Source organism: Peromyscus californicus, unplaced genomic scaffold, assembly GCF_007827085.1.
Source record: "Peromyscus californicus insignis strain IS unplaced genomic scaffold, ASM782708v3 Scaffold_3__1_contigs__length_106647218, whole genome shotgun sequence".
NCBI classification, from domain to species: domain Eukaryota; kingdom Metazoa; phylum Chordata; class Mammalia; order Rodentia; family Cricetidae; genus Peromyscus; species Peromyscus californicus.
In genome coordinates this window covers 15,460,467-15,477,638 of record NW_026294551.1, presented here as the reverse complement: position 1 = coordinate 15,477,638, position 17,172 = coordinate 15,460,467, and the positions used below count along the sequence as shown (strand labels likewise).

The 17,172-nt window shown below is 46.6% G+C and overlaps 1 protein-coding gene across 1 annotated transcript in view; it reads right to left on the bottom strand.

The window, feature by feature from the left end:
• Pitpnc1 (phosphatidylinositol transfer protein cytoplasmic 1) overlaps nt 1-17,172 on the bottom strand; it is a 287,375-nt gene that overhangs the window by 14,588 nt on the left and 255,615 nt on the right. Inside the window, exons 7-8 of the mRNA XM_052758830.1 lie at nt 13,849-14,004; nt 6,762-6,825 (exon numbers count right to left, since the gene is read on the bottom strand). Of these exons, the coding sequence (XP_052614790.1) occupies nt 6,762-6,825; nt 13,849-14,004 (220 nt within the window). The remainder of the gene's footprint in view (nt 1-6,761; nt 6,826-13,848; nt 14,005-17,172) is intronic.

Genomic DNA, 17,172 nt, shown 5'->3' with positions numbered 1-17,172 from the left:
ATAGAAGAAAAGTGTTTAGTTTCTTAGAGCTTCTTTGGCCAGTCCTCTGACCTCAGAGATAGCCATGGTAAGAAGTTGATGGGTGCTTATTCCAGGAAGTTGTTAGCACACACACCTACACAAACAGTCTGTCTAACCACATTGACAAGTGGTTCTGGTTTAATTGGCCTGTATTATCTTCCATTTCCAGGCTCCTAGGCCCAGACAGAGAGGATTGTTTTATTCTGAGGCAAAATTGAAGTCGAAACAAGGATGTGGGTCTTGCAAGATCTCCTTATGAATTGGACTAGACACCTTTCTGGTTTCAGCAAAATGGTGGCCACCCATCTGCAAGACTCAGTTTAAATTCTCTTTGTTATTATTGTTGTTTATAAGATGGGGGTCTCATTACATATGCTAGGCTAACCTAGAACTCACTTTGTAGCCCAGGCTAGCCTGCAACTCATGATCCTGTCTTAGCCTCCTGAGTGCAGGGATTATAGACATTAGGCCTAGCAGGCACTTCAAAAAAAACCAAACTCATTAGAAGAATTATGACCTAACACTTGCTTATCCCCCTCTCCCCCCCGCCAACACATGATTTTTACAAAAAGCTTAAATGCTTCTGCTTTCTTTGTATTGAAATCAGCCAATCCTGAAGACTTGGTACACACCCTCCCCATATAATTCACATCACTAAGATCTAGAATGGCAACTGATAGCCATGATTTTGTTTTTCTTTTTAAAATTTTATTTAATTTTATGTGGGTGGATGTTTGTAGAGGTCAGAAGAGGGCATTAGATTCCCTGGAGTTCAGGTTGGCTGTAAACCACCTTGTAGGTGCTGGGAACTGAACCCCAGTCCTCTGCAAGAGCAGCAAGTGCTGTTCATCTCTCCAGCTTCTTTTCAGTTCTGACTTGACACAGGGTCTTGCTAAGTAGCCTTTGCTGGCCTGGAAGTCCCTGAGACTCTGGTCTCCGACTTGTGGTGATTCTCCTGCCTCTGCTTCCCAAGTGCTGGAGTCACAGATATTGACTGTGCCACTCTATCTATTTTTTAAGGGGTGGGGCGGTGTTGGAATGTAGGCAGGAAAAGGATTTATAGACTCCTTCGAAAACGAAAGTATGTGAAGTTATGAGTTCTCTTCCCAGGAAAATGAACATAAACACACACATGTGCTCAGGGTCAGATTTCAGGAAACCTGGGGCCACCAGAAGATGCTGCTGTGGTAAACTCAATTTGTGCTCATATCTCCACCCAAGCTTGCGTCTCTCCTTGTCAGGCCTTCTCTGGGGACTCTGGCTGACTTCTAAGTCACTTCATAAGACCGTTTCATCTGCCAGCCAGAACTCAGCCTCCCACATACTTTTTTGGGGAAGAGTCAGGTTTTCAAAGACATTCGTGAGGTCCCCCTCCGTCGCAGGGTCCCTGAGGCAATCTTCACCGTGTCTCTCTGAAAATACTGTCAGATTTGAGAAGCAAATCCGTGCTTTCTGTGAAGCCGGGTTGGCTATTTTTATCCACCTCCCCTCTCACCCCATCTCCTGAAATGTGTTGTGGCTCGGCTGATTAGTGTTCTAGTCATGCAGGGAGGCTCAAGGCTCACGGATAAAGACCAATCAGGGCTTTGGAAAGCAAACTCAACTCCTCCAACATGGACATGCTGATTCTTTACAATGAACACGAGCAGAATAAAATCTGCTTAGGGAAATAGTTTCGTGACTTCCAAGAATGCTGGAACTCAGACGAGATGTGGAAATAAATCCTTGGGCGAGAAAAGATCACCATTATTGACAATGTCTTTTCTCCACTCATAGTTAAGCACTGGAGATGGGGAGGCTAATTTGAAAGAGAGCGAGGCAGCCAGGGCTGTCCTGGATGGTGCTGAAGGATGGACAGTGTGTACTGCACACACATACTGCTCAGGAGGTGAATGGCGCCCAAACCCAGCCCCAACAATACAGCACCTGCTGAGTCTGCCCAGGAGGGGGACCCTTTTCTAACACATCTGTATAAAGAGGGGGGTACTTATTTTTTCTTCTAATTCTTCTAAGTCACCAGAGCTTAGTGGCTGGCCCTGAAGATGTCTATGATTCTTCGAGTCTATTCTATTTGGAATGAATTATTTAAGCTGTCCTTGCAAGCCAGTCTGGCTTATATCACAGGCTGTGAGCCAACAGTTGAGAATCACCTGGAGGGGTACCAGAACCACAGTGGGCTAGCGGCTTCAGAATGGGCATCTCTAACAGACATGCAGAGGTTGCAGGTCCAGGGACTTTGCTTTAAGAACCAGAACTGTAAGAGACTCCAGAAGAGGGTTTTTCACTTGGGACCTTATCCCTGTTTACTAATGAAGGCCTCTCAGCCTGTACTAGACCAAAGGAAAAAAAGCAACCCCAGGTACCCTAACTGAAGGGTTATCCTGGTTTGGACTTTGCCTTGGTAATAACACACCCATCTATCTGAAAGACCCATAGTTCCCTGCACGACCTTGAGTCAGTTAAGTAGCTGAGGAGACATTCTGTGGCAGGGCCTGTTTCTATTCATTTAATTTCCTGAGAGTCTGTGTCAGGTAATGAAGGAGCTACTGTGTTCCAGGCCAGCAGCTCAGCTGGGCTGCTGAGGTCTGCAAGAGTTTATACCAAATAGATGGTGTGGTTCTCAGATCCCTTGCTGCCTGAAAAGGCTGCTTCTTGTTTTGGTTGGGACTGGGACTGTGGACACAGGGGGTGGGTGGAGGCCACTCTGGGGTGGACAGGCACCCTGATGGTCTACATCCACCAAAGCCTATGCCTTTCAACCACAACTCAGACACGAAGAGAATTTTGTGATCAATAGACTCCTTGAGCTGTTAATGTCTTCCTCTAACTCATCCTGAGTAAATAAGTAGGAATTCTTAAAGACCTTTGGACTGGAGAGCCTGTGTTTCATCTAATATATTATTCTAGCTTCAGGCTCTTGTAATAACCTGAGAATTCTAAAGGAACCTTGCATGTGGTAGGCAAGTCTCTCTCTCTTAATTAAATGCCCTTAAGTTATCACCTCCAGGTTGCAGGCTTAGCTGAGATAGAAAAGAATCAGGGTCCATCCTCCATATTCCTTTACTAGATACTCACTCTCATTTTGGTTGGTTGTCAATCTCTTTTCTCATTAAAAAAAAAAATCAACTTTCTTTTTTTTTTTTTATTATTGTCTATGTATGCATGGTATGTGTATCCTGGGATTTGTGTAGATGGACAACAATGTGGACTCAGTTCTCTATGCATGCATGATGTGTGTATCCCGGGATTTGTGTGGGTGTCAGTGGACACCTCTGTGGACTCCGTTCTCTATGCATCCACAATATGTTTATCCCGGGGTTTGTTTGGGTGTCAGTGGACACCTCTGTGGACTCAGTTCTCTAAGCATCCACAATATGTTTACCCCGGGGTTTGTGTGGGTGTCAGTGGACACCTCTGTGGACTCCATTCTCTATGCATCCACAATATGTTTATCCCGGGGTTTGTGTGGGTGTCAGTGGACACCTCTGTGGACTCAGTTCTCTATGCATCCACAATATGTTTACCCCGGGGTTTGTGTGGGTGTCAATGGACACCTCTGTGGACTCCGTTCTCTATGCATCCACAATATGTTTATCCCGGGGTTTGTGTGGGTGTCAGTGGACACCTCTGTGGACTCCGTTCTCTATGCATCCACAATATGTTTACCCCGGGGTTTGTGTGGGTGTCAGTGGACACCTCTGTGGACTCAGTTCTCTATGCATCCACAATATGTTTACCCCGGGGTTTGTGTGGGTGTCAGTGGACACCTCTGTGGACTCAGTTCTCTATGCATCCACAATATGTTTATCCCGGGGTTTGTGTGGGTGTCAGTGGACACCTCTGTGGACTCAGTTCTCTATGCATCCACAATATGTTTACCCCGGGGTTTGTGTGGGTGTCAGTGGACACCTCTGTGGACTCAGTTCTCTAAGCATCCACAGTATGTTTACCCCGGGGTTTGTGTGGGTGTCAGTGGACACCTCTGTGGACTCAGTTCTCTATGCATCCACAATATGTTTATCCCGGGGTTTGTGTGGGTGTCAGTGGACACCTCTGTGGACTCAGTTCTCTATGCATCCACAATATGTTTATCCCGGGGTTTGTGTGGGTGTCAGTGGACACCTCTGTGGACTCAGTTCTCTATGCATGCATGATGTGTTTACCCCGGGGTTTGTGTGGGTGTCAGTGGACACCTCTGTGGACTCAGTTCTCTATGCATCCACAATATGTTTACCCCGGGGTTTGTGTGGGTGTCAGTGGACACCTCTGTGGACTCCGTTCTCCCCTTTCACCTTTAACTGAGGTCACCAGTTTGGCAGCAAATGCCTTGACCCACTGAGCCATCTAGGTGGCCCCAAACCCTCTTTTTTGAAGGGCAGGCTTGCAATGTCTTGCCCTCTTGAGCAGAGTCCAGTCCTCCCTTTAAAATTTCTTTTCTGCAAAGTCCTCAGTAGCATTTTGGTGTTAGAGAACTCTAGTTGAGAGCTTTGCCTCCTGGTCATCAAGGTGGCAGATTTTGGGTCTTCCAGGTCCCTGTCCTTTGGTTAAACTCCCCCCGCCCCCCAGACAGGGCTTTTTTGTGTAGTTTTGGTTCCTGTCCTGGATGTCACTCTGTAAATCATGCTGGCCTCAAACTCACAGAGATCCGCCTGCCTCTGCCTCCTGAGTGCAGATTAAAGGCGTGGCCACCACTGCCTGGCTGATTAAACTTCTAATCAATGCAGGCCTAGCCTTGTGACATTTCTTCTTTGACTGTCCTTGTGATTGTGAGACCAAAATGAGCCATCTTAGAAATAAGACCAAAATGCTTTAACCCTAAAATTAAGGCCTAAGATTTCTCCTTTTAGGAATAGGCCATTAGTTACTGAAACCAGTCAGTTCAGATTCCAGAAACCAGGAAGTGTAAAAGTACAGAGTCACAAGGTAGTCACGAGGTAATGCCTGTCCGACTATGGAATGTCCTCTCCCTGGTTTCCAGGGTAACTGACCATAAAAATACCCCCACCTGAGGGCAGCCAATGAGAAATGGTGGCGGGCAACCACTCCCTTAGAAGTAATTTCTAGAAGTCCCTAGAAGCGAGCCAATCAGAATTGTACCTGTACTAGCACCCCTAAATGATGTAACCTTGTGATTTTTCCCTTTAAAAGCTGAGCTTGCAGATAGGTGGGGACTTCCTCCAGCCTCCACTGCGTTGGATGTATTGGATGAAGTCCCTGCCTAGGCTTGTATATCCAGAATTAAACCTTGCTTTTGCATTCCGGCATGCTCGTCTTTGGTGGTCTCTCTGGGGGTCGCGATCTGGGCACAACAGTGATATTTCCTAGTAGTTGGCAATAAGGGAATCATGAGCTCAGAGAAGTATACACCAAGAGAGGCTAGGCATTATGTCACCTGTTTGTCCTTCCTTCCTTCCTTCCTTCCTTCCTTCCTTCCTTCCTTCCTTCCTTCCTTCCTTCCTTCTTTCTTTTTGTGTGTGTGGTGTGTGTGTGTTGGGAAAAGGTCCGTATTCCCCCTGAGACTTGCTTCCCAGTAAACAAAAAACAAAAATAACAAAATAAAACACTCAGAAAAATAAAGGACCAGAGGAAACAATCCCAGAATACTCTCCATCCCCTTGCTTCATGAAAGACAGGACTTGGAGAACTTTTCCGACAATGTAGTGCATGACAATCATCCTGTGGGGGTGTGGCACAGAAATCTGAGCTGTGATGGGCATTTGGGCAAACCAGGGCGATGCACTTACTCTTCAGCAGGTGCGGATCTGGGAAAACGGAAACATGAAACTAAACAAACCGAGTCTATAGCTCAGAGGACCATGCCTTTTAACCCAGCACTGAGAAGCCGCTGGCAGTATGAATGACTAACATTGCCCTCACCCATTCTGTCCAACGTAGCCTTTCTCTTAAAGGTGGGATTGGGGAGGGGGTCACCTGATGCTGTGGAACCCGAAGGCATGGGTAGAAAAAGACCAAACTACAATCTAGGTTACACCCAGGACATACAATGTGACTCAGGACAATAGACACATAAAGTCAGCTCCATTCTAAGTCACCAGTTGGGCGTGCTCGCTTCTATTTATAGCCAAGGACACAAGCAACCTGATGACCGATTGAGGGAAAGCAGAAGTCTCATGTCCATACAACTGCAGGGCTGAGCATCCAGGGAGGGCACTCCATCCATCGTGGTACCAAGCAAACCTTGTTTTCATTTACTGACAACGTACAGAACTAGTGTAACATCTTCCCATGACATTGAAGAAAAACAAATCAAAACCCAAACCAAAAAGCCAGAGCAATATTTTCAATTAGGATCATCCAGGCACCTGAGCCTCCATCTGTCCTTGACATCGGAGAGAAATTATATATATGCAATGAGGGACTGTTTCAAGTGTTCCCCGCATCAAGGGACTGTTACTCAATAAGATGCTTCAGATAATGCTGAAGTTTGGGATAAATTAGGATGGGTTTAAAATCCATCCCACAGAGAACAATGGAGCTCCGTGTATATGCTAGATGAGCATGCCAAGGTCCTACTTGGTCAATAGTTCTGTGGTTATTTCAGACCAAGCGTCTATAATTACATCTTTATCAGGCTCACCGGACAGAGCTATTTCCAATACAGGAAGCGGTGGCCTGCCCTTTGTTGCTGTCCTAGGTGACACTTGAAGCGGGGTGTACTGAAAACCGAGTCAACGTGTTATGAAACTGTTCTCCAAGTTATTCTGGGCCATCTGACTTACCGTACCACTCATCAACCCATGCAAAGGCCTGTCTGTGTCCAATCAGCAGGATGTCTCGGACCACCTGAAGAAGAAGAGGAGGTTGAAATAATACCAGGTGTGATCAAGGCTGTCTGGGGGTGAGGGGCTGGAGGCACGGCTCAGGGGGTCAGGGGCTGGCTGTGTAGGCATGAGGACCTGAGTTTGTGTCTTCAGCACCCATGCAAAAATTAGAGGTGTTATGTATGCCTGTAGCTGGGGAGTGCTGGGGAGAGTGGAAATGGGGGTTCACCAGGGGCTCTCTGGCCAGCCATTCTGGCTTGTCAGTGAACCCCAACTTTAGTGAGAGAGCCTGTCTCAAAACATAAGCTGGGGTCAGTGAGATGGGTCAGAGGGTAAAGGTGCCTCCTGCCGAGCCTGCCTTCCTGAGTTCAATCCCCGAGTCTCAGTTGGTAGAGATGGTGGGGGGAGATAACAGATTGCCCTCTGACCTCCCTATGCACCATGACACTCAGATGTCCTCCTCTCCCACCAAACAGATAAACAAAATGTAGTAAAATAATTAAAGAGAAGCCGGGCGGTGGTGGCGCACGCCTTTAATCCCAGCACTCGGGAGGCAGAGCCAGGCGGATCTCTGTGAGTTCGAGGCCAGCCTGGGCTACCAAGTGAGTTCCAGGAAAGGCACAGAGCTACACAGAGAAACCCTGTCTCGAAAAACCAAAAAAAAAAAAGAAAAAAAATAAAGAGAAATTTTAAAATGCTAGTGAGATAAAGACATACAGAGAGAGAGGAGAGAGTGGAAGACATGGTCAGATGTCACCCTCTGGTCTTCATAAGAGCATGGATGGGCAAGAAGCCCCCTCTTCCATACTATACAGATAAGTTCCAAATAATAACGATAAAGTACAGTAATATAAAATATTTTAGTTCAGCTTTCCTAGTCCGTCCCCCCGCCCCGCCACTTTCTTTCTTGTTTATGTTTTTTTAAGACAGAGTTTCTCTGTGTAACAGCTCTGGCTATCCTGGAACTCACTTTGTAGACCAGTTGGCCTCAAACTCACAGAGACCCACTTGCCTCTGCCTCCTGAGTAGTGGGATTAAAGGTTTGCGCCACCACTGCTGAGATCATTTCTCTCTTAAAGATCTGTTTATTTATTTTTATGTGTATGAGTATCTTGCCTGCTTGCACGTAAATGTATCACATGCATGTAGTGTCTGAGGAAGTCAAAAGAGGGTGTCAGAAATCTTGAAACTGGAGTTACAGATAGTTGTAAGCCATCATGTAGGTTCTGGGAACCAAATCCTGGTCCTTTGTAGGAACAGCCAGTGCTCTTAACCACTAAGCCATCTCTCCAGTCCTGTATCTCTTTCAATAATAGTTCACTATTTTTTTTTCTTTTTATTATATGAAAATTAAGCAAGCCTACAGGATATTTATTTACCTTGTGTCTCACATACTCTAAGGATGATGCTTTGGTCACATGCAATCATTGCTCAATTCCAAAAGGAACAAAGTAAAGTCTTATTGACACCCCCAACACACCTGCTTCAGCCTGTGAGCATCCCAGAGGAACAGTTGGGCGGGATGTGGGGGATATTCCATCAGAGAAAAGAGAATGTTAAGTGATTGTGGTGGTTTGAATGATAATGACTCCCATAGGCTCACAGGTTTGAATACTTGGTCCTCAGTTGGTAGGACTGTTTGGTAGGGATTAGGAGGTGTGGCCTTGTTAGTCCATTGGGTTTGAGGTTTCAAAGACCTATGCCATTCCAGTTAGCTCTCTTTCTGCCTCCAACTCGTGGATAAGATGTAAACAATTCTCTACTGCGCTAGTTCCATGTCTGCCTATCTGCTGTCATGCTCCCTGCCATGAAGATCACGGACTAAGCCTCTGAGACTGTAAGCAAGCACCAGTTGAACACATTCTTGTGTAAGATGCCTTGGCCACAGTGTGTCTTCACAGCAATAGAAAAGTCACTAAGACAGTGATCTTTGCTACTCAGAAAAGTGTTCATTTCCACCAATACATATACCATCCTTGAAAGAAGAAGTAGGCTCTGTACTAGTTAAATCTCAGGGTGATTAGCCTAGAGAAGTCATTCCGGTTAGTGCTGAATGAGTGTCCAGAAGCTGTCGGAAGTGTGTGCACACCTTCAGCCTGACTCACACGGAAGATGGAGTCATTCACTGACGCTAAGTATGGAAAAGGGCTCATCGAGAGCAAACGCTGGGGCCCCTGAGGTAGCTCAGCGGGCAGAGGTGCTTGCTGTGTTCCCCGATGATCTACGCTCCATCCCTGGGACCTACCTATGGCTGGAGGAGAGAACCAACTCTTGTCCTCTGACCTCCAGGGCATGCGGTGGCACTCTCACAGGTAATAATAATAAACACAAGCTTACCAAAAGAAAAGAGCAAACACCTTGTCTGTGCATGTCAGCCTTTGGCTGCCAGCACATATGGACAGAAGGATTATGACACCGGCCGTTGCCAAGATCCTCCGAACTGGGAACCACCTGCTTCACAGATAGGTTATTTATTTATTTATTTTTGTCTTTTTCTGTGTGTTTGTGTGTGTGGTGTGTGGTGTGTTTGTAGGCAGATGTGCATGCCCATGGAGAGGTCAGAGTAGGACACCAAGTGTCTTCCTCTTTTGCTCCCTGCCTTATTGCCTTGAGACAGGGTCTCCTAGTAAACTGGAAGCTTGAAGCTTGAACAGGCTGACTCTTGGAATCTGTCTCTGTTCTCCAGAGCTGGAGTAATAGGTATGTGTAGTCTGAACTCAGGTTCTGATACCTGTATAGCCTGCAATTGTTTCTTATGGGGAAATTGGGATGGAAGGCTGAAGAAGAGACTGTGTGTGTGTGTGTGTGTGTGTGTGTGTGTGTGTGTGTGTGTGTGTGTATGTATACACACACACATATATTGTTTGTGAGCATGTGTAGTACAACTTATATGCTTTTATTTCATGGGACACCTTTTCATTCTGTATAAATATGCTTGTGTGTATATTTATTAAATAAGTGCACTCACCAGTATGTGTACATGTGAAGGGCCGTGGGCTGATGCTGGATGCAGTCTTCTATTGCTATGTACTTTATTTAAAATTTTTTATATTAACTTTGTGTGTGTGTGATGTCACAGCACATGTGTGACAGAGGACATCTTGCAGAAGCAACTTCTCTCCTTCCCCCATATGGGGCTGAGGACTGAATTCATGTCATCAGGCTTGGTGGTAAGTGCCTTACCCACTGGACCATCTTGCCAGGCTCCATCCCATTTTTTGAGACAAGGTCTCTCATTGGACCTGGAAACCACCAATTGGCTAGACTGGCAGAATAATGAGCCTCTAAGGGTCCCCCCCAGCCTCACTTGCCCAGTGCTAGTGTTTTTACATATACATAGGCCTTACCATGCCTAGATCTAGCTTTTATGTTGGTGCTGGGGATCCTAGCTGAAGGTTTTCCTACTCAGGCGGCAAGTACTTTACCTCTCAGGGCACCTCCTCGGCCCATAAATATTCCTTATTACATTTCTTGGAAACTCACAGACTGCCTCCAGCATTCCTTCTCTTCTTTTTGCCAAACAAATCCAGTGACTGTCGAAAACCTCTCATGGAAGGCTGAAGTGTGTTTCGATAAGCAAAGGGTTTTAATTGGGTGGATTTGCAGAAACAAGGGAAGCGTTTCTAATGAAGTGTTTATTCCTCTAGGCCTCTGGGTATTTGGTGAGGTCCTTTTATGATTGGAAGTGAAGACATGTAAAAACATCTAAGAAATACCATGCAGCCATACACACTTGAGTGCTGACTGTGTCAAATTCATGGAAATCAAAAGAACAGCATAAAGGCACTCGTAAATCCATCCTATCATATTAAGCACAACACAGCTGTGGCTGGCAACAAGGCTTCAATAATGTGTTAATGGCTGGCTTTGAATACCACTCCCCCTACTGTGAATAGGTTTTTTAAAAAACAAAGGTGTTTAGAGACACCCCCCACTTCAGTCCATGTAACTACCCCCTCATTAGCAGAGCAGGTGTGTTGGGGGTGGGGGGCTATAACACTTCATTTAGTTTGGAATTGGGCACAGGAGTGGAATACATATGACCCAAGCATCATTCTCACAGGTATTTTAAAGAAATGGGTTCTCAGAACCAGCCCAAGTCATCATCAAGGAAATCAATGCAATGAGCTCTGGGCATTTTAAACATGTTCTGAGACAGAAAGTAAGATGCATGACCACTACAATGATTCTCCAGTTCAAGGAGATGATTTGGGGAACAAAACCAAACAAACCGACTCTACCACAGGAGGGGGGAAGGAGGCGAGTGTGGTGGCGCACACCTGCAGTTCCAGCGCTTGGGCACTTGAGGCTAGCCTTGGCTACACAGTGCATTTGAGGCCAGGCTGGGCTGTATGAGACCCTCCTTCAAAGGAATAAAAACAGGAGCTTGAGACTCGGCTCAGCGGTTAAGAGCACTCGTTGCTCTTGCTTAGGTGCTGAGTTGGATTCCCAGCACCCATACGGCAGCTGACAACCACCTATTACTCCAGTCCCAGGGGACACGACACCCTTTTCTGAACTTTGTTTTTCCAGCGTGAGGGATTTTTATTATCTGCTTTAATTGCTGTGGGGGAGACCTGCCCATCGTGGGTGGCACCATTCCTTAGGTTTAAGTTCTGAACTGTATGCGTGGAGAAAGTGAGCTGAGCAGCAGCCGTGCAAACATTTATTTCTCTCAGCTCTTGACTGTGGCTGTGACGTGACTAGCTGCTTCAAGCGCATGCTGCTGTGACTTCCCCACAATCGTGGGTTGCAGCGGGAATTGTAAGCCAGAATAAAAACAAACCCTTTCAGCCGGGTGGTGGTGGTGCACGCCTTTAATCCCAGCACTCGGGAGGCAGAGGCAGGTGGATCTCTGTGAGTTCGAGGCCAGCCTGGTCTACAGAGCAAGATCCAGGAAAAGGCGCAAAGCTACACAGAGAAACCCTGTCTCAAAAAACCAAAAAAAAAAAAAAAAAAAAAAAAAAAAAAACCCTTTCTTGCCCAGGTTTCCTTTTGTCAGGATGTTTTATCACACCAATGGAAATACAACGAGGGCAGTCCCTGAATTTGACCGCTCTGCACCTCACCCTATTCCCTATTCTGGCTGGTGGGCTGTGTATGGAGCCCAGCAGAGAAAGAACTACAAGCTTTTCAGGTAAGAAAATCGCAAGGCCCTCAGATCCATCACAGAGCCTGCTCTGACTGCCAGCCCGGGCGGTGAAGGGTCTGGGAGGTGGCCTTCGATTCCACAGTTCTAACTTCAGGAATGGAACTTTATAGCCAGATGCTAGATGCACACCTGTAAATCACAGCTACTGGGGAGACTGAGGCAGGAGGAGCTTTAGGCCAGTCTCAGTAGTACAGTAAGATCTCCACCTTGCTACTGTCGTGACCCAGTCTGCAGACAGGTTCAGTTACGTAGGAAAAACCCAGTGCCTGAAGGAAAAACAACAGTATTGAGGAAGGAATTCTGGAAAGCTATTGTTTGTTAGTCATTAGTAGAGAAGCAGAGAGCCAATTTTTCTAAAATATAGAGAAAAACACTTGAAGTATTTTGTTCTTTGTGTGTGTGTGTGTGGGAGCGGGGGCCAGGGTCTTATAAACATCTTGTAGTCCAGGATGGCCTTGAACTCACTATGCAAGTGAGGATGAATTTAAACTTCTGATCTCCCTGCTTCCACCTTCAGAGTGCTGGGATTCCAGCTGCCAACCACCATGACTGGTTTCTCAGTACTGAGGCTGTAACACAGCTGCATGTGCACCAGGCAAGCAGTCTGTCGACCGGGCCACGCCCCAGCCTCTGTGACACTGGGAATCACCTACGTATCTGTTTAAAAAACAGATTTTATTTTTACCTCATTTATTTATTTGGTCTTTTTTGAGGAATAATTTTTCTGTCTAGCCCTGACTGTCTTGTAACTTGCTCTGTAGACCAGGCTAGCCCCGAAGTCAGAGATCCACTTGCCTTTGCCTCCTTATTACTGGGATTAAAGGCATGAGCCATCACTGCCCAGCTGTTTAAAAATTTATTACATATATTCATTGTTGTATGTACACATGCTCACACAAGCCTCAACACATGTATGGAGGTCAGAGGATAACTTGTGGGCATCGGTTCTCTCCTTCCATCATGTGGGTCCTGGGGATTGAACTCAGGTCGTCAGGCTTGGCGGCAGGGCCTTTACCGCTGAGCCATCTCACTGCCTGGTTATTTATCCTCATGGAAATGGAAGCAGTTACAGAGGGCACTACTCCGCATCTCATGTTCCGTTATTTCAGAGTCACGTGGACAAGAGTTGTATTTGAGACCCTGAGGAAACTTGTGCCAGCATCAAATCTGTTCCTGCACCAAAGTTAATCTGTTTTCCAAAGGGAGTGCATGGTTAAAAGTCTGTGCTCCAGGGAACTGGAGAGAGGGCTCAGTGGTTAGGAGCACTGGTTGCTCTTCCAGAGGACCTGGGTTCAATTCCCAGTACCCACGTGGCAGCTCACAATTGTCTGTAATTCCAGTTTCAGAGGACCCGACACCCATAGCAAAACACCAATGCACACAAAATAACAAATAAATTAATTAAAAAGAATCTGTGCTCCAAGCTTGTTCATCATCCTTTAAGGGGACAATGCAGAGCAGAGCGCTGAGGTGTGCCCCCAATGGGCCCCCTTGGAGCTCTTGTTCTGCCTGTTGGGGCCTCTTCTACTTTTGGTGCCTACGTATGCAAGTTCTTCCAAGGAACAATTATCCCTGGCAGCTGTGCCCGGAGATAAGCCCTCTGGGCTCTTGCCAAGTGCCCCCACCTAGAGGTAGATTAGCCTGATTGCCAGAGCCAGCCGAACATTCTGTGAGTCCCACTTCCCAAATAGACTCATCCAATAGATTCGGAGGTCACAGAACAAGAGGTCACATATAAAACTGCTCCACTGAGCAGTAGGAGGAAATTACACCCATATAGAAAATAAGTCTTTACCTGAAAGCATTTTCTGGATACAGGTACCTGCTACCAGTTCAACTTGTCAATGATGCATCGACCTTGTCCAAACCCCAGGGCCTGGGCTGATCACTCACCTTGTGCACAAACTGCTCCACTCGGGTCTGAAGGCCCCACACCTCGAACTTGACGGTCACCAGCTTGTAGGAGCACATGATGGGTTGATGGCTATCCCGCCAGCCTTCTCTCAGCTGCCCCCGGCCTGTCTTCTCAGACTTGAAGTGTTTAGGATCCTAGAAGAGATACATCGAACGAGCTGGTATATTAAAACTTTAGAGCTGCGAGACAGCACAGGCCTACAATCCCAGCTTTTGGCAGGCAGAGGCAGGAGGATCAGAAGTTCAAGATCATCTCAGCTACATACTGAGTCTGAGGCCAGCCTGGGCTACCTGAACTTTGTCTAAAAAATGGTGACCAGGAACTGGAATGAGGAAAGATTGTGGAGACACTGGTGCCCGAGAAGAGAAAGAAAACACTCTGGAGAGGCTGGGGAGATGTCTCAGCAGGTAAACACTTGCCGTGCAAGATCGAGAACTCAAGTTCTATTCCTGGAACCCACATAAAAAGCCAGATATGGTGGTGAGCATTTGTGATCCCAGCAAACCTATGGGGAGACGGGAAGGAGGCAGAGAGGACAATCATCTGGAAGCTCCAGAGCCGGTAACTTGCACTACTCTGTGCAGTGGAGAAGCAAGAGAGACCCTGGCTCACAGGGAGGAGAGATAACGGCCTCCTGAAAACTGTCCACTGACCTCCATGTTCACACACACACACACACACACACACACACACACACACACACACACACACACGCAGATTTAAAGAAATGATGAGGGTTGGGGATTTAGCTCAGCAAGGCCCTGGGTTTGATCCTTAGCTCCAAAAAAAAAAAAAAAAAAAAGAAGTAGTAATTAAAGAAATGATGAAAAGGAAACGTGGTGGTACCTACATAGCCATATATCTATCTCCTTGTGGCTATATAAAAAAAAACATCAAATTATACACTACTTAAGAGATTGAGGGCTGGGGGTGTCCCTCAATGACAGACTGCTTGCTTCACACATGTGAGGCCCTGAGTTTGATCAACACTGAAACAAAAAAGGTAAATTATATGTACTCCAATTTTAGAAATGGGAGCATACAACAATTGGCTTAGTTATTTACTAACATTAAATACAAGCATTTTAGTGTCAAATATAGTCATTAAAACTAGACTTATGAAATTGCAATTTTTTTCTTTCTTTAAAAGAAAAACTATATGTAAGCTGTGCCTTTAATCCCAGCACTAGGAGGGGCTCTGTGAGTTTGAGGCTAGCCTAGTCTACATCACATTGCAGGCCAGCCAAGGCTACAGAGCGAGAGGCCTGTCGGGGAGACAGAAAAAGGTACTTTGGTTTTTTTCTTTGTGTGTTCATTGTTTGAGACAGGGTCTCATGTAGCCCAGGTTGGCCTCGGACTCATTCCACCATTAAGGCTGGATTTGAATTCCTGATCCTCCTGCCTCTACCTCCTAAGTGCTGGGATAACAGGCATGAATCACTATGATAAAGTTTTATTTATTTTTTCAGTTTTTCAAAACAGAGTTTCTCAGTATAATAGCTCTGGTTGTCCAGGAACTCACTCTGTAGACCAGGCTGGCCTCGAACTCACAGAGATCCACCTCCCTCTGCCTCCCGAGTGCTGGGATTAAAGGTGTGCACCACCACCGCTGGGCTTAAAAGAACTATTTAATATTTGCTCCCATGTAGAGACTAGCTACTTTATGATATCCCTGGAAGATGATTTTTTTCAGGGATATTTCCAAAGGAACATAGAGACTAATAAGGCAGAAAAATACCTGCAATTATGTTTTGTTGTTGTTTTGTTGTTTTTTTTTCTGAGACAGGGTATCTCTGTGTAGCCCTGGCTATCTTGTCCCTGGAGCTCACTCTGTAGACCAGACTAGCCTCAAACTCAGAGATTTGAGGTCTTCTACCTCCCAAGTGCTGGGATTAAAGGGGTATGCCACCACCACCCAACTATGTTTAAAAATACCTAATTTTCAAGAACGTAAGGAAGAATTGCAGGTTCCCTGGGGCTCATACAGTCTTGGGTCTGGCCACTTCTACTGGGATCTGGATCCTGTGAGTCAGGTGTAGGACCCCCTAGAATGTCAGAGAACCTTACCCACACAGTACAGGCTGCAGGATGGAGTAAGAAACAATGGCTTCTCCTCCCCAGAGAGGCTTGGGAGTAAAGGCAAATGGAGGGGGTGGGGGAATAGATGACTTAGCCAGTAAGACATTCCAGGACTCTCATAAAAAGCTGCAAGTCCAGCTGTGATGGGAAACAGGCGGGGGATAGTGGAAAGCTTATAGATCAGCTGTCTCAAACCGACATACAAGATTTTCCTCTGACCTCTGCGCGTGAGCACATGTGACACCCCCCCCATCCCCCCCCCCACCCCCCCCCCCCCCCCCACCCCCCGCCACATACGAACACACACACAGGCAGACGGGGGTGACATGGGCCCAGAAGCTGGGGTGGTGGCAGCCCAGCCTTCATAACTCAGGTGTGGTTGAGGCTCGGCAAGGCCACCTAGGGATGCCTCAAAGAGCGTTCTCAGGCTGCCCTTAACCCCCATCACACACCCATGCTTCCCTGGGAAACACAGACTGCCTCCGAGGTCAAGCCCCACACTTTAGAGTTGAAGCTGTGACCTGAAGTTCTCCCGGGTGCTGGAGGTTTCACAGGGTTGATTCACCGAGGAGAACCTCATGATTACAGAGCGTCAGCATAGTGTGGTTCAGAAACCACCATCACCTGGGGCTACCTTCAGTGTCCTTGACAGATATTCACTGCACACTTCTCCATCTAACCTGCTGTCCCTCTGCTGTCATCCAAAGCCTGCAGAATGTAGTTTTAGCTGGCCACTAGTTTCCTTCAACCCCAAAGTTAAGGATGTCTTCAGATAGCATCTGAGACTACAGCAGAGATTGCCCTGTTTTGCTATAACCCGCCTACCTGATATTTCTACCATTGTATTTGGAAAATGCCTTAAACTTATGACTTTCTGGGATTATAAACTGTTCGTGTAATGGCATCCATGGTGGAAGACTTTTTACAAAAAAATTTTTAATATATTTTTATTTTCTGTGCATTGCTGTTTTGCATGTATGTCCGTGTGAGGGAGTCAGATCCCCTGGAACTGGAGTTACAGACAGTTTTCAGGGGCCATGTGGGTGCTGGGAACTGAACCTGGGTCCTCTGGAAGAGCAGCCAGCGCTCTTAACCACTGAGACGTCTCCCCAGGCCCATGCAAGACATGGTCACTCAGATTCGGCTCAGAGCAAGCAATCTCTGGTTCCTTCTGGGGTCGGAGCCATGTTTCACACTTCCCCTTCCCCTCCTCTCCTGAGAGT